Source organism: Pyrus communis, chromosome 15 (genome assembly GCF_963583255.1).
Source record: "Pyrus communis chromosome 15, drPyrComm1.1, whole genome shotgun sequence".
Classification (NCBI taxonomy): Eukaryota; Viridiplantae; Streptophyta; class Magnoliopsida; order Rosales; family Rosaceae; genus Pyrus; species Pyrus communis.
In genome coordinates this window covers 22177622-22202172 of record NC_084817.1, presented here as the reverse complement: position 1 = coordinate 22202172, position 24551 = coordinate 22177622, and the positions used below count along the sequence as shown (strand labels likewise).

At 37.1% G+C, this 24551-nt stretch overlaps 2 protein-coding genes and 1 pseudogene across 2 annotated transcripts; all 3 read right to left on the bottom strand.

The window, feature by feature from the left end:
- Positions 1-6805: 6805 nt before the first annotated feature.
- On the bottom strand, positions 6806-8750 carry LOC137717588 (transcription factor MYB8-like; annotated as a pseudogene).
- A 1996-nt stretch (positions 8751-10746) lies between these two features.
- On the bottom strand, positions 10747-17564 carry LOC137717201 (O-fucosyltransferase 9-like). Its single transcript, XM_068456498.1, has 10 exons — positions 16936-17564; positions 16415-16490; positions 15773-15840; positions 14623-14711; positions 13638-13835; positions 13256-13460; positions 12978-13145; positions 12070-12237; positions 11763-11894; positions 10747-11224 (listed from the first exon to the last, which is right to left on the bottom strand). The coding sequence occupies exons 1-10, from the start codon at positions 17305-17307 to the stop codon at positions 10997-10999; spliced, it is 1704 nt and encodes a 567-aa protein (XP_068312599.1). The 5' UTR covers positions 17308-17564; the 3' UTR covers positions 10747-10996.
- Positions 17565-18350: 786 nt separating this feature from the next.
- Positions 18351-23150, bottom strand: LOC137717965 (uncharacterized). Its single transcript, XM_068457487.1, has 17 exons — positions 22912-23150; positions 22717-22806; positions 22485-22596; positions 22296-22323; positions 21893-21991; positions 21715-21784; positions 21591-21625; positions 21397-21471; positions 21193-21288; positions 20706-20769; positions 20513-20566; positions 20052-20137; positions 19867-19927; positions 19703-19767; positions 19440-19545; positions 19059-19147; positions 18351-18893 (listed from the first exon to the last, which is right to left on the bottom strand). Exons 1-17 carry the CDS (start codon positions 22975-22977, stop codon positions 18734-18736), a joined length of 1356 nt encoding a protein of 451 aa, XP_068313588.1. The 5' UTR covers positions 22978-23150; the 3' UTR covers positions 18351-18733.
- Positions 23151-24551: the final 1401 nt, after the last annotated feature.

The window sequence follows — 24551 nt, the reverse complement described above, 5'->3', positions numbered from 1 at the left end:
TTTTATGGTCAAAACCAGTTTTGGCACTTTATTTTTTGCCTCCATTTCAAATTTAGTTACCGTTTAGGGCAATTTTCCCGTCGACCGCGGACGAAAACAGATGACTCTCCTCACTATAAAGAGAGATCAATCTCTCACAGTTAGAACTCAATCACGATTATGCGTAAACCTTTGTATCATGAAAACTTAGCACTATTAATGAGAACTCCTTTATTCTTGTAGACGTAACGCAAAATATGATGAACCACATACATTAAGTGTTTTCTCTCCTATCTCTATCTCTTTATACATTATCTTACTTAATAGTCGCTATGTTGGACTCAAACTCTGTTGAGAGTTTGATTATTTCTATTCACATTCAGCGGAAAAAGAAGTAGGCTAATTTATAGTTTGACAACCTTACTTTGAAATTTTGGTTCTTTCCACCCATGTCATACGAAAGGTGAGCAAGGCTACGAGTGTAGTCCAATAACTGACACACCCCGACCGAGATCAGGGCGTGCTGGCCGTCACACGGAGGTGACGTAACCATGTGCACGTGCGGAAGCTAATAAAATAGTAATATAAAAAGTACGAATAATTAAAAACTAGCATACAAAGTACTAAAAACATGTGCTAGCGTAAGTGAGACGCTAAGTTCAGAGCATTAAGTCTACAGCAGTCCAAAGAAAATGATTCGACAATAGTACACCCGAAGGTGACCCTACGCTGGTGAGTGTCTGTCAGAAATGCCGGGAAAGCCCTCTGGGAAACCACCGAAACTGCTAAGCAACTAGAACCTGGAGGGGCGCAAAACAAAAGCGTGAGTGGGCAAAAACAAAGCTTTTCGAAAACCATTTAGAAAAATACATTCTAACCCCTCGCCGTAAAACCTGTATACTTCCCAGAAAATAAACATATATACGTATGTATATAGATATGCCAACCATGCTCAAGAATATGCCATGTCAAAATCTCATAATGAAATGCAAGTGCTCAGGTATAAATCATAACAATAACATATAATCTGGCAACCGGAGTCACCTAACGTGACCTGTACGGCTGCATATAGAGCTCAAATCTCAAACTCAATAAATGAACCTGCCCACGAGTCGGAACCACCTAAAGTGGTCTGTACGACAGGCCTGGGTGTAATACATATGTACGCTCTAGTGCTACGATCACGTGAAGGCTGTGCGAATAATCGCGAGTCACCTACGAGTCGGAACCACCTAAAGTGGTCTGTACGACAGGACTGTGCACCTAACTTGGATCCAAGCTGAGCGTGTGGTGCGGGAGGTGAACATCACGTGAAGGACTGTGCCCTACTCTAGGCGGGAGCACTAACACCGGGGGTGCAGGTTATGAGCTCTCTAAGTATCTCAAACCACTACTGAATGTAAATATGGATAACACTTACCTGGCACTTACCTGTGCGTCCACAGCACCCAATATGCATATGTATATATATATATATATGCAACTACTAACGTAACCAACGATGCATGAATAACGATAATGTAATGCATGGCATAAAACTAATAACCATTTAATCAATTTCTGGGAAAAATATAGTATATAGGTATATACGGAAAACCAAAAGCCCACTCACTGGTATGTGGAAGGGTCGTAGCCCCCCTGCCTCGAGTGACCACGCTCGTCCTCGGGATACGTATCACCTATATGCGAAACAACTATAAAAATGTCAATTTTAAAGCACATAACCAACTTCTCGTAATAACTTCTCATACATTGCTCAAATTGGACAAATGAATATACCAACGTGCTCTACACAACCTCAGGATCACACCCAAATTTTTAGAAAAATTTTCCACCGCCGCACGCGCCCTCACGCGTCGGCCAAGGCACGGCCACACGCGCCGGCCACGCGCAGGCACGTGCCTGGCACGCTGACGGCGTCAACTGACGCCGTAAGGAATATTCCGTCAGTTTTGACAGATTCCATTAACGGTGTCAGGAATATTCCGTCAGACTTGACGGAATATCCCGTCTCCTTCCCCGGCGAACCTCCGATGCCGTCGCCGGCGCCGGAAAATCGCGAAACCTGCAAACCTCGTTTTCTCTCTCGTTTTTCAACCAATTTTCGTGATTTTTGCACCAAAACGAAGCCTAAGACTAAGAGAACACAACCATACAACTTTTAAGAGTCAAAAACTACGAGATCTCACCTGTCACCAAACTCCAAATCCGGCCAACTTCGAACACGACGATTCTGACGTCCAACTCCTTCAAACGAAGTACTCCGAGACTCCTTGGGACACCACTAAGCCACCTACAAGCTTCATTTTCCTTAAAACGTGAGGATTTACGTTTGCATGAATAGTACCTCAAAACTGACTTCGTGAAATCGACGTGAAAACGGTGATAACCTTACCTGAAAATGGTACGACTGGACTCCCACGAGCCTCACGATCACGAATGTGGTCTTAGTTCCCTCGATCTGTAAAGGTTTGAGGGGTTTTGTGTGTGTGTCCGTACGTTTTCAAGAGAAATGGGAGAATAGGGGACTCGGGAGAGAGACAGGGAAAGGGACAGAGAAGCTGGGAGAGTGACAGTGTGTGTGTGTGGTCCAACACATGCCAACACCACACAAAACAACCAGTAACGAAAAAAAGAACGAACTAGGGGTAAAAGTGTCTTTTCACACGTACGTTTTGATATTTTCGGGACGGCTGTCACAATAACTAAGTCTTTATGTGTAGTTATCTCGCCTAATCATTTATTTTTCTCCTAGAAATGTTAGGTTTCAACATCCTCTATATGTATTGAAACCTCTTAATTTATCAAATTATCGTCAATCCTAACGTATGGCTAGATGGTTAAATGATTAAGTGTCCATTAAGAGTGGGCACCAAATGCCCGTTAATTTTGTAGAGAGTTGGCATATATTAGACAGTGTCGTATGTATCGAAGCCAAATGCCAAAAGATTTAGGTGCACATAACGTGGCTTTTCCCCGACTTTCTACAACACAGACACGTACTTACCAAAGAAAATGTTCAAATAAAATAGAATAAAACTTGACGTGCATGTCTCAAAAGTACCAAGTGGCCTCAAAAGTTTCCAACGATTTGATGACTTCGAAGGGGAACAAAGGTAGTTGGCCTTTCTAACATCACCTCTCGTACCAACCTCTACCAACCATGCAATTGCACTCTCTCCCTCTCTCTCATAGTCATTGATGTGCATGTCTCAAAGGCTCAAAGCCCACTTGGAAATGAGTAGGTTGCGGCTCTTTCTTTGATATATTACTTATAAATAGGAATGATCGCGTTCTCCCCATTTTTAACTTTTTTATTTTCATTTTCATTCTACGTACAATGTTGTTTAATAATTAGAATCATTTACATTTTAAATACCCTCTAAATATCAGCTCTAGAAAAATTCTCTACTAACATTGTCAAACTTTTGGTGTTTAAAAGAAAACATGGTTCTATCTATTTATTAAATAGTTATTAGATGACTAAACAACGGTGAAGTTAGGATTTCACGTATGGGGAACTTTTCACATACATAGGTAATTTGAAATCAAACCATGAGAGATTGGAATAATTTGCATAAAAATTGAAAGACCCTAAATTCAATAAAGAGAACTAAAAATATTGTACAAACCTAGAAACTCAAATATGAGTTAAAGTGTAAGCATTTAAAATATAAGTTAAAGCTAAAAAAAAGTTGGTATAATAAGAAGGGGAAGTGAAGAATGCGCCACCATAAGAGAGATGGAGAGAAAAATGAAGCCTAGCCTGTAACGGAAAAAAGTTTGTATTAAGAACACACTTGAATTGTAAAAGTATTTGATTGATATGCAGCAACAACATCTGTTAGTACTGCAAGAAGAAAAAAAGGCATGATGGACCAAAGACTATTCTAGTCCCTTAGTGGCTTTGCCCATCTGACTAAACAACTTTAAACGTAATTTGTCATTTCCATATGGATGATCTTTAAAGGTAATTTAAAAGTAAACGGTTTTTTTTTCCTAAACAGACGATAGTATTTGGGATGGGATGGGGGATAGGCTAGTCCATTGTGGGATAGGGAATAGGCTAAGCCTCATAATAGACTAGCCATAATATTATAATAATATGGTTCAAATTTGTTTTTGACGAGAATCGAACTTAAAGACCTTTCACTTACAAATGAAGATGAATATCACTAAATCGTAATACTAAGTAGTAGAAAATAAACGATTTTATCATCAAAGAATATTACTGGATGAGAAAGTAAAACAAAAAAAGTCTAAATGAAAAAATTGCTTGTATTCTCTTATAAATTTTATATAATATTGGATAAATAAAAGAAAATTTGAGAGCACTGAATCAAAGCAGGCTGATGTTGGCCGCGTAGAGGAAAGTTTGATGGACGAGGTTAAGTACGAACCTATAAGAAATAGAAAATTAGGGTTTGAGCGGTTGCATGGTTTCGTATGCTACTCTCTCTCTCTCCCCCCCTCTCTCTCTCTCTCTCTCTCTCTCTAGGTTGTAAAGTCAATCAGGGCACGAGGAATGAAAGGCTGAATTTCACTGCAATTTGAGCGGTTGCATTGTTTCTTTTTGTGTTGAGATATCATTTCTCAGTTATTGAGCGTCACCTACCAAACTCATTATCAAATTAAATTTTTATTTAATTTTACAATAATGATAATTATATTATGTACATCACATTTTAATATATCACCTAATTTGACAATTAATTGAGAGTAATGATATTCATACACTTATTTTTACTTCTCGCACACACCTCTTAAATTTCAGCTATCGGATTGAATAAATTGAAAAAGATCAATAGCAAAAAAATTAACAGGTGTGTGTGAATAATAATTTTATCTCAATAGATGCTGATTAAATATACTATTTTATGTATCACAATGGGTGGCATTAAAATGTAGTTGAGATACTTAACTGATCATTTTGATTAGGTTCGAAATGATTCAGTAACTGTGAGCAAATTCTAAATCCGTATTTCACACCATGCATCTTACTTTCGATTTCTATCGCTGATGTAAACCTCTGTTAATCTTTTTAGCGTCCAAAACCATGACCAAGCCACCAACTTTATCTCTTTTTTTATTAAAAGAAATCATTTTGATTGTGGACTCAGTCTTTGTTTTCTCAGTTTGATCATTATTAAAACTTAGTGCACATGCAAATTTGCAACAACATCTTCTCTCTTCAGTGATCTGACTCACCCCACCACTACCAACCCTTAACTAACCAACTTTTTAGTTTGTTTTGTTTCTTTCCCGCAGAGTTCCTATTATTTAATAGGAGATCGGTTACCTACCTTATAAACATATCACATGTACAACATCTTCCTTTTTCCTTCCTCTTCCCACGAAATCCTAACGACTGGGACCCAATTTCTTAACGGATAGACGTTATGTAACGTCAAATAATCCTTTTGAGTTTGGATTATTTGATGTTTCATAACACTCATCTGTTTTCTCGTCCAAGTGTTCATTTGAATTATTATTATTTACTTTTTTTCTTAACATTTTGATGAACAAAAAGCTTATTAAATCTTTGTGTCTTATGAATAACACTTTGGATCCTTTTGTATATATATAATTATAAACGTAGTATAACTAACTTTACGTTCCACGAAATGGTATGCATTGCTATGCCTGGATTGTCACCAGATCGAGACATTGAGTTCACTATTGATCTCTTGCCTGGAAGTTCGGAATTAATCGATATCTCTCACAACTTATCAAATGGCACTATCTAAATTGATTGAATAGAAGGTTCAATTGCAAGAGTTAGTTGACAAGGGTTTTGTGCGGCCAAATACTTCTCAATGTGGTGCTCTTGTGTTGTTTGTGAAGAAGAAGGATGAGAGCATGCGGTTGTGCATTGGTTAATGATAGTTGAACCAAGTGACAATCAAGAATCGATACCCTCTTTCTAGGATTGATGATTTGTGTGATCACTTGAGAGGAGCTCAAATTTTCTCTAAAATTGACTTGAGATCGGGATGTCATCAATTCAAGATTCGTGTTGGGGATATTCAGAAGATTATTTTTTGAACATGATATGGTCATTATGAATTTCTTGTTATGCTTTTTGGTTCTGCAACACTTATGGATTTGATGAATAGGGTTTCCAACCTTATTTGGACAAATTCGTGATAATCTTTATCGATGATATACTTAATTATGTATTCTAAGAGTGAACAAGACCATACTAGGCACCTTAGGCTCGTGTTGGAAAGATTATAAAGGAGAAGGTTGTATGCTAAGTTTAGCAAGTATCAGTTTTGACCTGATGTAACATTAATTCTTTAAGCCATGTTATTTCCGTCGAAATAATCTTTGTTAATTGTTACTTAGCCCCTATATATGATTTGATGTTATGAAAGTCTAACCGAAAATTACAGCTCACTAGAGAGACATTAGTACTACCTGAACCGAAATTATTGCGCACTACGTGGTGTGTGAGTCAAATGCACATGTAGATGTAGTAGGACAATCTTGCATATACAAATAACAATATTGAATGACCAAACTTGAGTCATTCTTGGCATTATCTCTCAACAACTTTTATAATTAATTTTTTAAGAAGAAGTATAGCGTTTTGTGGATTACATGGATAGTTACTACGGGTAAGAATAATCGGTGGAGATCGAACAAATACCAGGATGCAACGGCCATCTGCTCAATGAACACATTTAAAGGCATGTAAAAAACATGTTTTGGTGTTACGGTAAAAATAAAAAATTACCTCTATTTTTTACATATTTTCAGAAGTGGGGTTCGCTAGTTAAAAGAGATAACTAAATGAAATTTCAAATATAATATAGCTTCCTGTAATAAGAGCAACTTGCATAAAATAAGTACACCGTTAAGTGACGTCTCAATACAATAATATTATGTCACATAAAAAAAAATTTACACATGAGAGACAACACGATACGTATTCCATGTAAGACACTCTTTCCCGCTAGAGGAGTAGATAAATCTCCAAAAAAATGAAGATGTAAATGTTAAATTTGCATCTGTTGCTCTTAAAGAGCCAAACATGAGAAATCTAATTCAAACATATGTAAATCTGGATTTTCAAATGATAATTGTTCTTCCAAATGTGTGTCTAAGATGAAGAGAAAAAAGAAAAAGAAAATATATAATAAAATGGCGCTATGAATTCAAAGCAGGTCGGTGAAATCTGTAGAAGCCATTGTTACTACTACACTGACAATTTCTGCATGCTTCGCTGCTCTGAAATTCAACCTGGCAGCACAAACACACCGCCTGAGCCACCGCCGACGACTGCACCTTTTTAAAAAAACTGATGATTATTATTACTATTGGGAGGAACTATGATCTGATGTAGTCTTGACTCGGCCGAGTTCCCAGACGACGCCCGAGTTGGTTTGGACTGAAACGGCTCTAACCCAATTGAAAGATCCAAGTTGAGATCACCACACTTGTATTTCTGCTGCTGTTGTTGTTGGTCTTCTTCGGTTGTGGTGCCGCTGCCGGTAGCCGTGGAGCAATTGGCCTCCGATTCTATATTGTAATTGTAGCACTCCTGCTCCATCTTGGGGTGCTTCAACAATTCAATTTTGCTGTGGTTGTTGATGGGTTTATGATCAAACACCACGGACGACGGCGGAGGACGGTTTCTCAAGTCCAAGCGAGAGGCGGGAGCAGTGGAAGTGGCGGTTGTTGCTTGGTTAAGCGGGCGGTGGGTCTGAGGGTCGAGGCCGCGACTGATGAGATTTCGCTTGACGTAAGTGTTCCAGTAGTTTTTGATCTCGTTATCGGTTCTTCCCGGCAATCGCGCCGCAATCAACGACCATCTACAGAAACACAGTCCAATTACAAATCAATATGATTTATTCTGTTAGAAAAAAAAAAAAAAAAATTCTGGGTGATCTGGTTGCTTACTTGTTTCCCAGCAAGCTATGAAGCTTGATGATGAGTTCATCTTCTTCCTGTGTGAAATTCCCACGCTTGAGGTCGGGGCGGAGGTAGTTTATCCATCTCAATCTGCAACTCTTGCCGCACCTAAGCAACCCTACAAAATCATACATGAAGAAAAACTGAATTAATTATATGATATAGATAGAGGAATATCAAGGACAAGTGTAATAGGAGCATCCGTCGACAAAAGGTTCATCCTAAGATGATCATCTCATGGCTATTGAGAATGATGGTTCTATTTCTCAATCTTTCTGACTTGTTCCTACGGAACCAAGGTCGAAACGATCGAGAGTCATTCACAACCACTGATGAAGGATTTCTCGAAAAATTAAAGATTAGTAATTCTTTTTAGAAAATCCTGACACAATTGAAAGGTTGCCTCTTTATGATGGAAAAGTTCCGAATTCAGAGTCATAAATATGGCCTATTTGCAAAATAAAAACAAGGCTATATCCGATAGACATTCCTCACCCGACCCTCACAAAGCGGAAAGCTTGCTGGCTTGAGTCACACCTTTTTTAGATAGAGGAATATTGAATTGAAAATGAATAGTTGGATAGATGGATGAGTTTACGTACCGGCGGCTTTAGGGAGGGAGCGCCAGCAGCCCTCGCCGTGTTGGCGGATGTAGTCGATGAGGCGCTGGTCCTCCTCTTTCGACCATGCCCCTTTGTTGGTGTGAGATTTCTCACAACAAGGTGCTCTCCCCATCTATTTCTTCTTGTGAATCAGATACAATACAACAGCAGCTACAACAGTGACTCTGTATGTATGTGTATATAAATATATATATATATATATATATAGAGAGAGAGAGATAGAGAGAGAGAGGGAAAGGAGAGAGATTTTGTGGTGTTTTGTTTGAAAGAGGTGAAAGGGAGAAGAAGCAACAGAGACAGAGAGAGTTTTGGTTTGGTGGATATAGCGGAGAAAGAAAGAGATATATGTAAGAAGACAGAAAGATTACTGATATGAGAGGAGAGAGAGAGTCAGGGGGTTTGATTTATGAGGTGGGGAGGAAGGATTTGACCGAGTTGGTGAAAGAGACGAGTGGTGAGTGGTTACTGGTATGGCTCCATTTTGGTAGGTAGCTCTACTTTTACGTCGCATTCCTCCCCCCTGTGGGCTCTCCTTTTCTATTCACAATTCACACCATCTTTCCCTTTTAAGAACTTTTTAGACATGGAATTACACTGTTAACGGTTGATAGGTACTCATATAAGCGTGATTCGAAATTTCAAATCAATCAAACATTTCATATTCTTCCCCATGGGAGTCTTGTTTCTCCAATTACATTTCTTCTTTTTACAACGTGATATTAATTTGAAGCTCTCCGATTTATAGTTAGGGCTTTTCAACTCGAATGGTACATTACTTTAGTTCAGATTAACCGGTTTAATTCTCATTTTACTATATAAAAACTTCTAATTAATAATTTGTGAGTTATTTAAAAGTGGAAAAAGACCTTCTTATCAAGATTGAATACTCTAATTATTCGTATCTCAATTATCACTTTAATTCACTTAATTTATAAGATAAAAATAACGCAAAAGATAAATTCGTTAAATGAAAACTTTTCTCCATAAAACGAAAACACACTCCATTAGACAATTCCATAATTGCCCCTCCCACCTAAAATTTAAATTCATGTGGGCTGAGGTTTCCTTATCCTGGGGCCTTAATCCAGGTGCTTATTTGCCTTTTAGCCAAGAGTCTTATCTTAATTTGTACCATAATTTTAAAATTTGGGAACAAATTAAAGGGGAATTTTGCTAGTCATATTTCGGCTGGTTGCTTATCCATCTCCATCTCCATCCTCATATATTATGCTATTCCCTCCCACGGTAATTATATTTTCAAAAGCATCCTCAAAAGATATAAAAGTTTTCTGTTTTGTCAAAAGGAGGATGGAAAAGGTATCAAAGTTGAATATTGGATAATTGGGAAAGGATATAAATTAGGTCAAAGTATCTGTGGATATATAGCAAGAAAATAATGTTAATCTTATCACAATTTAAACCGTACATGCCTATATGGTATCGCATGATATGGCAAGTAGGTGGAATCATATAGATGGCGTTTACTTAAATTTTGATTTTATCTCGTTGAATATTTATCGTATGGAAAATGCTAGCAAACCTCTGGTGGTTTACCAAAATGGTTTCAGTAGCATTTCTCATCAAATATTTCATGTGTCACATCATATGTGGTATTAAAATTAGTAAAAACCAGAGTGCGAATAACTAAATAAATAAACAAATCAAAGAACAAACCAACTACAAAAAATGAATATATTTTTTATCAGCGAAAAGAATTGCCACAACAATTACATACTAAAAGATTATATGCTATCTTACTTGTGTCTCATACTAAATTACAAGCTATATTTAGAAAAGATAAAACGTAAAAAGAATACAAAATCGAATCAAACCCAAAATTAACTTCCTAAATAAACGAATAAATTTCAACTCATGGTAAAAAACATGAGTTTGCCAACAAGAAAATTGACAAGCAGATGTAGATACAGATTATGTTAGGCAAATAGATAGATGGATTACATACGTAGGCATAAGCAAATGCCGAAGTTAGATGTAAATTGCCGATGCCGAAGGTGTAGAAGCAATGCAGATTCCGAACGTCGACAAATCCAGATGCAGATGCAAATTCCGAATGCCGAAGCTATGCAGAATTTCGAATGTAGACAAATGCAGAACAAGCAAATGTAGATGCTGATGTTGGGGTGTATGAAAAGAAAACATATGAAGTTGTAAACAAAAAATAGCAGCACCAGATGCGGATAGTACCTCAGTATAACGAATCAAAGCATATCTATAAAGGAGAAGATTTGATTGATGCAAAGAATTTTCCCTTGATCTGTTATTGTACATATACAATGAATTGAGTAACACACTACTGATTGGGCAGAGTTAATCAACCGAAAGAATCAAGACCTTAGGATACATTCCCCCTCCACTCAACTGAAAGAACAATTTCTCAACTTAACTGAACGACGTTATTTTTAATGAAACAATAAAATTACAGGTGAACACAAAAATCGTAACCCTAAAGAATAATTTTATGTATTCAAATCAGTTGTGTTAATTAAGTTACCGCTTATATTTGTGGCTTCTGCTTCTTTACACATACAATCTGGCATGGGAAATGTATACAGCGACGCACTGGGTTTTTTCAATTCAAAACCCTTCTGGTCACTGTGGCGAAGCATGTCTTGCATCTGCCGTTTGAAATCTTCCCATCTGCAATATAAGAAATACGGATGAATAAGAATGCTTAAGTTGTCTTTCTACAATGCTTTTTAGTGCAAACAAAGGACCACTAGGTGGAAGCAAAGCAAATTACATTCATGTTGTTTGTCTATAAATATCATTTGTTACCCCAGTTTTGTTTGATAGTTAAATTTGTTGTTATATGCTTTAAACATCCATCGTGCCCCTTTTTATTTGCTAGGTAAATCTTGATATATCATGTTTACGACAACCATACCAAACCCATTACAGAGAAAACCGAGGTGCTTGGAGTTAACAAAGGTCAAACAGAAAAGGGATCGTTTGACAACCATTTCATTTTCAGTTTTTAGTTTTTAGTTTTGGGCTTGGAAGGTGTAATGCATGGTAATACCAAAATGTAGAAAGACAAAAAGAGAAACAAAATGTTTAAATGGTGTATCTATTAAGATTGTTTTTGCATTTTAATCGAGTTTTAACTTCTGCAACATGCACAAGTTAAAATGTAGAAGGACAGAGAAAGCAAAGATGTGTCCTTAGACAACCTATACTCAGCTGAGTGTTAAATAATGTGGTCCTTTTCTTTTAGGTAGGTACCGAATGTCCTCCATAGAGATACCGCCTGTGACCCATCAAGAAGTGGGGAAAATTTCCTCCCTGAGTGGTAACAAATACTTCACTGTGGAGGCAAACCGTGTAATCAAGAGCTGCCAACCTAGATAAACGGCCCTACATCAGAAAAATTTAGCATTGAAAAAAATTAACTTAATGCTAAGTCTATTATTATACCAAAAGGAGCAAATTTAGGTGAATGGACCCTACTGCAGAAATGGTATGATAAAAATTGCATTAGTTTGAAGCTGACGCGTACTTAGTTGGAGATGTAATTGCACCCAAACGATACCTTAAAAGGAGCAAGTTCTTCTGCAGTTGCCAATGTGTCTTTCATTTCCAAGCGTGGAAACATCTGTTTAAGAGGAGACATGTACTTTTCCGCTTTATAAATGTTTCCTGCTGCAATGTATACTGAGGTGGCATTGTCAAACCCCATACCCCTGAGCATCATTCCTACCTACAGCACCGAATACTTCATTACTCACCAAGGTTGAGAAACAATTCAAATACTAATGCTTATTATGAACTTTAGCTGTCTGTTCTGTACTTGGTCCAGCCATGGCCAGACCAGCTATCGGACAAAATTTGACCATGTACATCCAAAATAAAAATCAATAAAAAATGTATTAGTCAAAACAATAATGATGATGCGGCATTAACATTTTGTTTATTTAAACAGAATAGAAAACCTTCAGGGAAAACAAAAGTCCCCATGCCCCTCTGCCAAAGCCCTCTTCCCACCACCACCAAAACCAAAAACCACCGTCCAGCAAAAGAGATGCAATATATCTAAACTAATCTCCAAGCCCTCTTAACTTCCAAAATCTTTCAGAACAATCAGATTTTCATTCATACCCAAAAAATAAGAGTCCAGTGTGTTTTCTTTTGTTGTTATAGTTCACAGTAGTTAATTGTAGTAGCAGAAGTAGAAAATATCAGCAAACGATATTAGAACATTGAGCAAGAGTTTTTTTTTTTTCAAAGAAATTTAATTAGGGAACTGTTATTGGCACTCCAAAAATCTCATTGTGGACTCCTCACAAATGTATTTCTTTCTAAATATATGAAGTCTGGAGTGCAGAATGTGAAGTTTTAAAATATTTTTCAAAAGCCCAAGTAGCAGAACTTTTATATACAACCGGGTCGGACACGATTTCACAGCTTAAATTGAAATGGATAGAAAGAATGGCATTATACCTCTAATGGAGTTAAAGGGCACTTCCCATCCACACGATTTGCACCTGGCCTAATTACTCTACCCCTTCTCCTGAATTTTCCTCTCCAACTTCTTTCTCGAGCAATATCCATTTCGCGTTTCTCTTCCTCCCCGCCATCATATTCACAGCACGAAAACGCTACCATGTCCTTTGACAAAGAGATAAAAACAAAATTTATAAATTGTTCATTTAAAACAAATTACAGTCACAGAAGAAATCAGAAATGATTCATTTAAAAGGATAACAAAAATTACACACCTCTTCAAACCGAAGATGCACTGAAACGTATTTTCCCCCACTGTGTGAGCTACTTTTAACCATTCGTTCAACCATTTTATCTGCAAGCATTCTTATAGAACTTGAAAACCTCAGTGCTTCAAAATTGGCAAAGCATCTAAGCCCTTGGACCTTTGAAGGAACTGCATAAGCCAATCTGTTGGAAAAAGGTGCAATGCGCACAGCCCTGCAACACGGGTTGAGAGAAACTATATATAGCTGTCACATCAATGTAACACAAGCCCATGACTCAAAAGTAAAGAATAAAAGAGTAAAACACATCATAATATAGATATAGAAAGATAGAAAGAAAGGAAAGGGGAGAAAAACCAACTAGAAACAACAATAAAGGCAAGGCACATACCCCATTTGCTCCAACTTTGGGAGGACCTTTTGAAGATAATAAGCTGAACTTGACCAACCCTTCACTCTCAGATTCACAATGTTGCTTATATTATTGTCAAATCGCTCCAGTATATCCCCTGGGAGCTCCCTAACCACATTCACTTGATTTCTGAGAGCATGGATGAAGTAATCTTCATCAAATATGTTCCCAAAGTGACTGCAACAAGTAGGAAATAAAATGGTCAATACCTTGAAACATCAAAACATCACAAGTTTTCAATAATTTAAATTTTTACTGCCATGCTTTACATATATTCTCAGTGGTCAGATTTCAAAGCTTAGGACCTGTGAGACAACCATGCTCCAATCAAAAGGTTACCAGGTCAAATTGTATGTTGTATCCAATACACATGCAAACCCTTTTTTGTCAACTACATCCATTATAAGCCATTAATGGTGTTATCTTTTTGGCTGAAAGAAGACCAAGGTCTAAAGAAGGGGGAGGGGAGGATCACATTTGAGCTCTCCCTCTATATGAAGTTTGCTACAACCCAAGCCATAAGTAACTAACAATTTTTAACATGAACTTGGTAAGGACAAAAACACCTATACAGAATTACTATGATCCAATTTTAAACTTAATTCATTTAAGAAAATGGAGAAGAAAAAACAGAGAATTATAGTAAATAATTCCCTTACTTGCGGCCTACACCGACTTCAAACAAAGGATTCCCATTTGCTAAGTTTAATGTTTTATTCAAAATATGCATCAGCCAAAGTTTGGTAATTCATATCAAACCAAATAGTTCAGATAAGGCGTTTTAGCAGTTGTCAACTTGTCGTGGCTGATTCAGAAACTAAGTTAACCTAGTTATACATTTTCTGAACGAATCATGCTAAACTATTTAGAACGACGAATAAAATAAAAATCTCAATGTAAGTGGTAATGGAGCTGAGCATGATGAAGATCATAATCTTAATGGTACAATAACTTTAGTAATCACCTTGAGTCTTTCCAGACACTATTTAGATGAAAAATTGGAATCAGAAGCGTTGCATTCAATAGTCCAGCCACAGCAACTGCATCACAAATCTATAATGAAGTCATGAAGAAAACTGTCAAAGAAAAAGAAAAGGAAAAATCAGATGCACAAGACATGTTTTTGACACAAGTTACTATTGTCAGCTATTCATGAAATTCATGCACAATCTTTTTGTCCAAGTCCAAATGTAATTTGATGGAACAAAATGACAACTGCACTCTGTAAATTACAATAACACGGATGGCTTTGGTCTCGCAGGAATATCATACAAATAAGTGAGTTGAAATACATACATATGTGAAGGAAAATATAGGTTTGGTGGACAATGCAGCATGTTATGTTGGCAGACTGACATCTAGACTATTGATCATGGAGATTCTTGTTCAAATGTCCAATTTCGAAGTTTAACAAGATAATATACCATACATCTAGCAAAAGAACACAGCCCAATATATATGCATGTGTTGCATGTGTCTAACAATATAAAAAGCAATATTGCATGAAATGTTGACAAGTTGATAATCAAGTTGTTACAATTGACAGTCCAACAACATATCATGTTAAAAGAAAAACAGAATTTCACACACAATAATATATCTCTACAGTTTGTTTCTCCTACGTGACAGCAATGCACAAGAACAATGTCCGATCCTTCATTTCGTTTTCAATTGTATATATAGAATCAACAGTCTGCAACCCCACAACTGCAAACACGTGGGTGTGTGTCAAGCCTAGTCAAAAAGTCAAAACATTCATACCCAGGAAAATTAGACAAAATTCCTTGGTGTTGCCCAAACAACACCCTTCAGCCATATCTTGGAGTATAGCTTTCACTTTGTAAAAAATTAAATTTTGAGGTGAACTCTACATATTGGTCTTTGCCTGTCAATTACTCTCAGGTGATTGATATCTTTATGCAACGATCAAAGCCACAAAAACAATGACAAAAGACGTTCAAAGCAACCCAACCAATTAAAAAAAGAATCCAACTACAACGCATAGATCACAAACCCTAACCATGGCAGCCACCCAAATCAAGAAAGATTGATATAAATCAACAAAGCCATACCAATCAAGAAAATGAATTCCAGTTGTGTGTAATCACACCTACCGATAGACGTTGCTGGTTCAATCCACCATTTGCTTCAATTATAAATAAACCATTCGACTTTGGTAGTCCTGTAACCCGTCCAAATATTAAAAAAAACAACAGTTAGTTATTCATTTAGATTTTAACAACCACATAATTATTCATTCTATCTTTCAAAAATCAGGATAACTGAAATTTAGATTTAAAATTCCTGCCACATTGACTTACTGAAAACATACCATATTCTGTTTCAAACAATTTTTTATAAGTACTTTGCCACACAGCATAAACATGATGTTAAAAAGGTGTAGCTGAAGTATAATGTTTTGGAAAACATTTGTGTATAGTTGTGCGCACACAAGAGCAGGTGGCAGGGTGTTTTCATTTTTGAACAAACCCTGTTTATGCACCCTCTCCACCATTTACCAAGTATGTGTGGTGATAGACTCTTACTGGCATTTGTAACCCATATTAAATCTGAAGCATCATCCCTAAACAATTTGAAAGTGCAGTATAGGGTGTACTGGCAAGAGAGTCTGCAAAACCCCCCGCATGGTGAGTTTGAATAAGAAAATTCTGGGTAGCCAGTATGATAAATGTATCCATTAGATATTTTAAATACGTCATTCTCAGTTTAATTGTTATCATATGAAAAACCCAAACCTTCTTCTGGAGTATCGTTGCTAATACATGGCTTCCAAACTTGCCGCCGCACTTTTGAATTCCACACTGCCATCAACTGCACAGTTTTCATAACAGCATACAGTCAGTTCACATTGGCTATAACCATCAAATTCGCAGAAGTGCAATATTAACTATCCAAGTGAACCCCCGTAAGAGCTTTCCCTAAAGAGCTACCTATCAAAGTGATTTCATATAAAGACAGTAAATTTCTATACCAAGTGATTCGATTGATGAGCAGACGGTTCTTTTCCATATGCAAATCAAACAACTATGCGTTCTTTTTCAAAATTAGTAACTCACAGTCAGATAAAATTACCCAAATAGACCCTAATACATAACAATAGATAGTGGACAGCAATGCATATCAAACTTAACACACAAGCGTGCACATAGATTAGCAAATGCTCAGTTCGTCAAGAATTTACATAAACAAAACAAAATGGTGCATTTTGAATCCTCCACCCAATCGAATCGGAAGAAGTTTGCAAGAATTCACTCACCAAATTGTGAGTGTGATTGCTGTCAGCCTGCATATGAGGCCAAAGCTTGTGAAAAACCTGAGGGCTCCTATACACCGAGCCCGGAGGCGACCGCTTACTGACCACAACAACCGCATTCTTCAAGCTAACTACATCGAAGTTCACCGAGCCCATATACAACAGCATCCCCGAAATGTACAACAATGGCGCGAACAAAAGCACGCCTCGGCGCTTAAAAACGACTGAGATGAGCAACACCACAACCTTCTCCACAATGCTCTGCTTGGGCCCTCGGCCGGCGCCCAAGTTCTTGTTACGGCCGTGGCGGCAGCGGGGGGAGGACGGCGGGGAGCCGGCGGGTCGGGAATTGCCGAGCCGGCTGTAGCCGTGCATTGAGGAGCAGGGGAGACTCAGGGTTCTAGAGATTGGGGAGAGAGGGGAGTCGAAATCTGATTGCGAGAGCCGAGGAGGAGGAGAGATTTTTCAGTCTGCCGGGAACACCGGTACGTTTTGCCGGCGTACCGAAAAATGACGACGTGGCATGAGAGAGTGGGCGTGGGAGGTGAGGTTTATTGGGGAAGAGAGAGAGAAGATAATACAGGAGAGCGCGTGGGAGGGGCAGCGGCTGGCTGCAATCACGGGAGCGGGAGATGCCAGCTCTGACTTGATGACGATGTGAGTGGGTGAGTGGGTGTGGTTTCAGGTGGGCCTCTGGAAAAGAGTTCCTCTCCTAATCTCTTCCATCAAAATTACCTAATCAAGTAATTCAGGCTTTTAAAATTTGATTTAACGGTTAAAGTTATTCTAATTTTTAAAGGGATTTTCTATCCTAATCTCTTCCACCAAAGCTACCTAATCAAGTGATATGGATCTTTAAAATTTGATCCAACGGCTAAAGTTATTATCACTTTTAAATGATCCTTGTATCAAATTTTAAATACTCGAATTACTTGATTAAGTAGGTTTGATAGAAGAGATTAGGAAATGATCTATGTCCAGCCTTTGGCTAGTGAAATATAGTACATTTTTTTTCATTCTTTATTTATTTTTATTTTTTTTTAATCTTTTGTTTTCCAAATTGAGAAATGCTGATGGACTTTTGTGAGTCATTATGCGCTGAAAGTATAGAATGTCGTGTCAAAATCATTAATCTTTTTTTTTAAACTTATTATGTGGCTAACCCGATTTCCCATTCTTTAGTGTAACTGCTCGAACTCCAACTAGTTTATAAGTTAAACACCTAACCATCCTTTGGGGTAGGTAACTCCACATTGTAATTATATGTACTACTAATTTTTTGTAATTATATAACCTAAATCACTTTTTTATAAAAATAAAAATAAAGGAAAATCGTTTCCAAAACAGATTTAGTTTTGATATTTTGCACCGAGGATCCGTACATGAGAACTCAGGAGATAAAAAGCAAGATACACATGCTCTGGTAATTGTTAATAATTCAAAAACTTTTACCTACCCAGGGCCATCACCAATTCTGTAACTAATCAAACTATATGACTCCATTTCATTTCGATACAAAATATAACTGTTGATACAAAATTCCGTAACACAAAAGATTTCACGGGGACACGAACCAAAAATTCCTCTTTGAATTTGAATTGGACTGCATTGACTTAAAGAGTTACTAGAACGAACCTCTATAAACTATAGTCCGTTAAAGCCTCTATAGACACCGCACCACGTCCATGGTGAGGGTTGCTGATTGGGAAGTCGCTCTGTGAAGGCACCGGTATAGAGCTCACAGCCTCGCGTAACATAAACATGCAGAAGCAGATTGCCAACATTAACCTGCACGTACTGTTCACTCGACTTTGATGATTTTTCTTTTCCGTAGTGGCTCTTCAACGATGCTTCCTGGGGCACTGTGCGCCTTCCTCTTCTCTTGCTTCTTTCTCTGAGATTCATTTTGTTCACGAATTTGCTTACCTGCCTTGTATATTGGTTTCGGTAGGTGCCTATGCCTGCACAATCACCATTCACAACAACAGATAGATGAGAAATACAGACTAAAAATGGTTGACCATTTTACATGTCAAAATACAATTCATTATTTTAACAAGAAATAACGATTATAATTCCATGTTCTCTGAAACAAACAAATAACAGCAGGCCTCATCCTTTTATACCTCACAATACGCTTGATTTCAGGAAGGTGCTTGTAGCGGTTTTTGACCGCCTCATGATACTCATGCTTTTTCTGTTCCCTTGGAAGAAGCTGCAGATGACAATAATTATAAGTTTATATCTGTGAGTTTCAAGCCTATATTGGTTATAGCGTGCATGGAAGAACAAAATTCCGTAGTCAAACCAATTATGCATTCTTTCTTTTCGAAAAGAAGAAATTTACCCAACGAAATAAAAAACCATGCTAAAAATGTAATATACAAGTATGTAATGAGTGAATATCAGAAACAGGTAATGGAAGAATAACTCCCAAGTCCCAAGGTGAAAGTCGTGCTGTAACCCGAAAGGCAACAAAAAGACGAGGTAAAAAGGAGATTTCTTACAACTCCCAATTGTTCTGATGCTTTAGACTTCCAAAGCCTAAGATTAGTATCATCGCTCCCAGAAATAACATAACTACCATCGCAGCTGTACTTGACAGAAAACACCCTACATAAGAAGCAGGAAGAGGGAAACAAGAGTCAGAATATCGAAGTTAGTGACTCAACATAAAGCTATAGTGACGTGATTGGCATATGAAAGCTAACAGCATAGGTTCAATAAATATGAGCAATCAAATGAGAGAAGGAATGCATGAAAGTCAAACCTTTGCATTCTCTTCGTATGATATATCTCCCGTTTGTGACCAGCATTATACGGGAAAATCATGATCTGCAAAGGATTTTTTTTTTTTTTTAAAAAAAGGACTAAGGCCATATTTAAACAAACATTGATGAAATGGAATTTAATTGTATGTAAAAGGGAACTCACAGTTCTATCATAAGACCCAGTGACAAATTCTCGACCAGTTGGAGAATAATCAATATCCATCCTGAGGGGAAAAAAATGGAAGTTTGGTATACAAAATTTTCCATACTAAAATATACTATAGGAAAAATGGATTTGAGGTGTGGGGAAAAAATCCAAATATTCCAATTGCAAAATTTTAAACTTACACAGCAGAAACATGATCCATGTGAACACACGTAGCTTCACCAAACTTTCTACAATCAAAGCTATAGCAGTTGGAGTCCTCGTTTGCCTATAATTGAGGAACCAGATTAGAACCGCCACGGAATAGAATAAGAAAATGCTACACGAGGAAGAAGAAAGCCCACATATTTGAGCATTGGTGTGCTAATAGGCTTGTTCTCCAAAACTGCTAATAAGGGTAACAATCAAAAGTAAAATATTTTTTGCTAACAAATGATTACAAGATTTTTTTACAATGACTACAGATCATATTACCAAGTTGCATTGGTAGAGCTAAAGTTTTATTCCAGAATTCAACTCTTAGACTCATATGTGATGATTAAACATCCTAAAACAATGAAAAGGATGCACAAAGATAATCTGGAGCAAATCCCTTATGTTCTACAGAGATAACAAATAAAAAATTCTGAATTTACATCCTTACAGCAGTGAAGTTGATTGGCTCCATTGGGTTCCAACAAATGGAATTGGTTCTTGTCTGTCAAAATAAAATGCAAGTTAGAAATACCATTAAGAGACCAACCAATATTGCTATTTTCTTAGCTCTCAAAACTTTAAAACCAAAACTGTAAACAATTGAAGGGATGAGCTGAACATCGATGATTTTGTATCAATACCCTCATTATAAACTTTGATGTTGGTTTTCCCATGCGCAAGTCATAAAGTGCTATGCTGCGGTCACTGCAACAGAAATCATATATTACTTTCTCTCCTAAAATACGATATTATATAACTTGTTAGAAAAGAAGCAAACAAATATGGAAAGATGAAATAAAATTGTTGCAGTATGAACAAATAAAAAAACAAAAAATTATGTTGTAACAGACAATCATTACAGCTTAACCTTCTTTTACACGAAAGCATTTGTTTTCCAAGAGTATTATATTAGTTCCATTCTTATTAAATAAAACACATGCAACGGAATACTAAAATTAGAAAGCAAGGTATCCGAAACCACATGTAACGGAATACTAAAATTAGAAAGCAAGGTATCCGAAACCAAACACCAGAATGAGTAGGCACATGGTATCTAATCTGTTTACCGTACAAGTTTTTATTACTAGTATTATTATACATATCTTATCTACAAGCATCAATACATACCTTGCAGATGTTGCCAAGATATCGGGCTCTCCAGGATTAAATCGAACAGATACAACTGTGTCTGTGCCCCATTGGTAACTCTGCTCTGGTGCAGACCTATGCATAAAAACAATAAAGAATAAAAAAAAAATTGTCCACTTATGAGGGATAAAAAAATTATCATTTTCTTTAGTTAATAAAAGAATAACTATGCCAGATCAAAACCTGTTGTGGTTCCATATATCTACTCCAGCTCCCCCCGTAGCAAACCGATCAGAATTCCACTGGTGATCAACGGACCTTCAAATGAGAAGAATGTAAACCTAAATCTTAGGAACTTTGACAATCATAGGACATATCAATCAATTTGTAAGATCAACTAGAAAGTGTCATCTCTAAAAATTCAGTTAGAAATTTACCGGAACGCATTCTTCCAAACATAAGTTTCCCGTGGCTGCGAATCATTTATAACTAGTTAGGTAGGTATAACGTGGACTACACATTCATTCAAAAAACATGTGACAATATTAGGAAGGCAAATACTTGAGCAGACTTATCGGATGAGGCATCTTCCTCCAGAAGATTAGAAACAGGTACACTCCAAAGCCTAACACTGAAAAGGGAAGATAGTGACTTCATCATGGACAAATCTTCATTAACGGTACAAGAACTTAAGTTTGTAGAGGGGGCAGGGGAATAAACAAAGGAGGTTATGCCTTACGTGCTATCAGTTCCACAAGACACAAGAACACGCCCATCTGTAGATACTGTTAAACCTTGGACAGCACCTTTATGACCAGGAAACCGACCAACTGTTCGCCTATGTTGAGTTCAATAATTACAGCAAATACAGTAAATTCCAAGTATTTATGGTATGGAAATGACAAAATGATCTATAAATATATATATATATATATATATATATATCTACAGTCTCCTTCCGCCAAGGGATCCCTCAAATAAGTTTACTTGAGGGATCCTTTTTAGGTCTTCCCTTCAAGTAAGCTCATTTGAGGGATCCCTCAACTGAAGGGAATATATCTATAATGGTTCAAAAGCAGGGACATCTGGTCCAAGTCTCAATCAATTCATATAATACTTCACATGAAAAAATCATAACTCACCTGGAAGCTAGATCCCAAAGCCGAATTTCTGCCAAAAAAATGCACATGAATACAATTAGGGGTAGAGAAATTCAAACATATTCAAACTCTAAAAACTTAGTACCATATTATATTTTGCAAATACCAAAATTAATATAAGGATAAATTAGTGACGAAAGGAATTAGAAAATTTTAGAGGAAACAAAGTACCTCCATCCATTGAACCAGAAAATATTCCTATCAAGTGGTTTGGATTCTTTGCCATGCAGGAAATGGAATCTATATGTCCCTCCATTGCTCCAACAAACGGCCTCGCGAAAATCTAAATTACCCACATAAAATACAAACAACATTCAAACAAATTTAGATGCACAATTATTCGAGGCATTCAAAGTCCAAATATCAAAATCAAAATCAAATTGAAATCAATCCCAAATCACACCTTATCTAATTTTGCAGCGTTTTGTGCCCGGACATACTCGACGGCTTTCTCTTGGGTTCGGATGCTGGGGTCGAAGTTACGGAATACCCTCTGTGGAAATCGAATCAGAAACCCTAGCCTCAGAATTTAGGGAGAGAAAGGGCGACGAAGAACACTAAGTAGAGAGAGAGAAGGGGGGGGGGGAGGGGAACTCACCTGGAGGTCTTGGCTTCGTTCTTTAGTGAATTCATCTGCGGATCGAGATATTACTTTCACCTTCATCGTAATCAGGATCTGCTATGATATTTGCAGAATTGGAAACCCTAACTTTGTATAAACTGGGGAGGGAGAAACCAGAGTGAGGAGTTGAAGCTAAAACCCTAGACAAGATTGAATAGAGCCGCCAAACAGCCTAAAACCCTGGCTCTGCTCTTATTTGCATTGGATGCTGTTATTTCCTACTCACATGACAAGTTTACTCTTTCAAAACCTAATTAAAATCTTCTTTTTTTAATAAATTCATTTATAAAAGGAGATTAGCTAATGGTTTTGCCACATCAATTCATCATTCTAAGTTGAAAAGACTCACAAAGACATTTCAGTCTTTTCCGGCCACGATTCACTAGAGGTAGGAATCAAACCCAAAATTGGGCTTGTAATTCGTCTACAACCATTGGGTCATCCTAGTGGTTTCTAATTAGAATCTTTTTATTATACTAGCATTTGTCTACACACTTTGTGTGTATGAACATATTTTTTTAGAAAATGAGAATGAGAGAGGGAGAGAGAGAACATGGGGGAAATGAGAGGTTTTTGTTTTTAGTTTTTTTTTTTTTTTTAAGTATTAGATGTATTTTAATATCACCTGTATGTAAGGTTTCAATAAAAAACAGTAAAATTTGGACCTGTGAAATTACATTATTGCCCATCATTTTTTATGTGTGATAAAAACTAAGTAGTCTTTCACCCTCTTTTGGTTGACAAAGAGGGTTTCATTAATTAATAGAGATTATTCTTTTAGAAATAAATAAATAATAATACTCTTATTCGCCTCAAATCAACTTCAATGGTGGGCTAAAAGTCAAATTTCTCCATTTATTCCCCCCACACCCCCCATGCGAGTGGACACGCTGGCACTTGGGCCAGTCTCGACCCCCCCCCCCCACGCTACAACGCACCCCACGTGGTTGGCTTGCAAGGCTTTCCCGACAGGGTGGGCCCCGCTGTCAGCTGTGTGTCGGCCAACATCATCATCCCAATGGCTATAATTTTAATACAATGGTTGTACTTTAAGGATCGTTGGTTGATCCAACGGTCCTAATTCAAATTTAATTTTTTTAGAATATGTTATTTTAAAATACATTGAATCCAACGGCTAAAATTGAATATAATCAATTCTAATGGTAAAAAAAGATCTAACGGCCCAAATTTAAATCCAACGGCTAAAATAATTAAAAAAAATGATTTAACTCAAAATTCACCAAAAAACTCTATAAATACCTATGTATTTGTTCAAACATTCACACAAAACTCAATTTTCTCCTACAATTCTTCCAATTTATCTTTCTATCATTTCTTTCCATTTCCAAATTGTTCAACATGGCAAGAGAGCATATTAGAGGTTGTAATTGGACATGTGAGGAAGATGTTGCTTTATGCTTGGCATGGGTTTCTGTTAGCGAAGATGGTGTAGTTAGCACAAATCAAAATAAGAAGGTTTTGTGGGATAAAATCATTGCAAAGTTTCAAGAAAACTGCAATGGCGGCGGGCGGGATGGTGGTGGTGTTTATGATCGGTGGAAGACTATCAACAAAGCATGCACTTTATGAAAGGGAAGCTTGGAGAGAATCATGGT

What these genes read in the sequence shown, in the direction of transcription:
- LOC137717201 (XM_068456498.1), bottom strand. Translation starts at nt 17,307, where the DNA reads ATGCACGGCTACAGCCGGCTCGGCAATTCCCGACCCGCCGGCTCCCCG. An exon ending in CCAAAGTTGGAGCAAATGGG is followed by an intron (nt 13,461 to 13,637) that starts GTATGTGCCTTG and finishes CCCGTGTTGCAG; the next exon opens with GGCTGTGCGCATTGCACCTT. An exon ending in GCCCTTTAACTCCATTAGAG is followed by an intron (nt 12,238 to 12,977) that starts GTATAATGCCAT and finishes TCGGTGCTGTAG; the next exon opens with GTAGGAATGATGCTCAGGGG.
- LOC137717965 (XM_068457487.1), bottom strand. Translation starts at nt 22,977, where the DNA reads ATGAAGGTGAAAGTAATATCTCGATCCGCAGATGAATTCACTAAAGAA. An exon ending in GTTTGGAAGAATGCGTTCCG is followed by an intron (nt 21,472 to 21,590) that starts GTAAATTTCTAA and finishes TCTCATTTGAAG; the next exon opens with GTCCGTTGATCACCAGTGGA. An exon ending in ATGGATCATGTTTCTGCTGT is followed by an intron (nt 19,928 to 20,051) that starts GTAAGTTTAAAA and finishes TTTTCCCCTCAG; the next exon opens with GATGGATATTGATTATTCTC.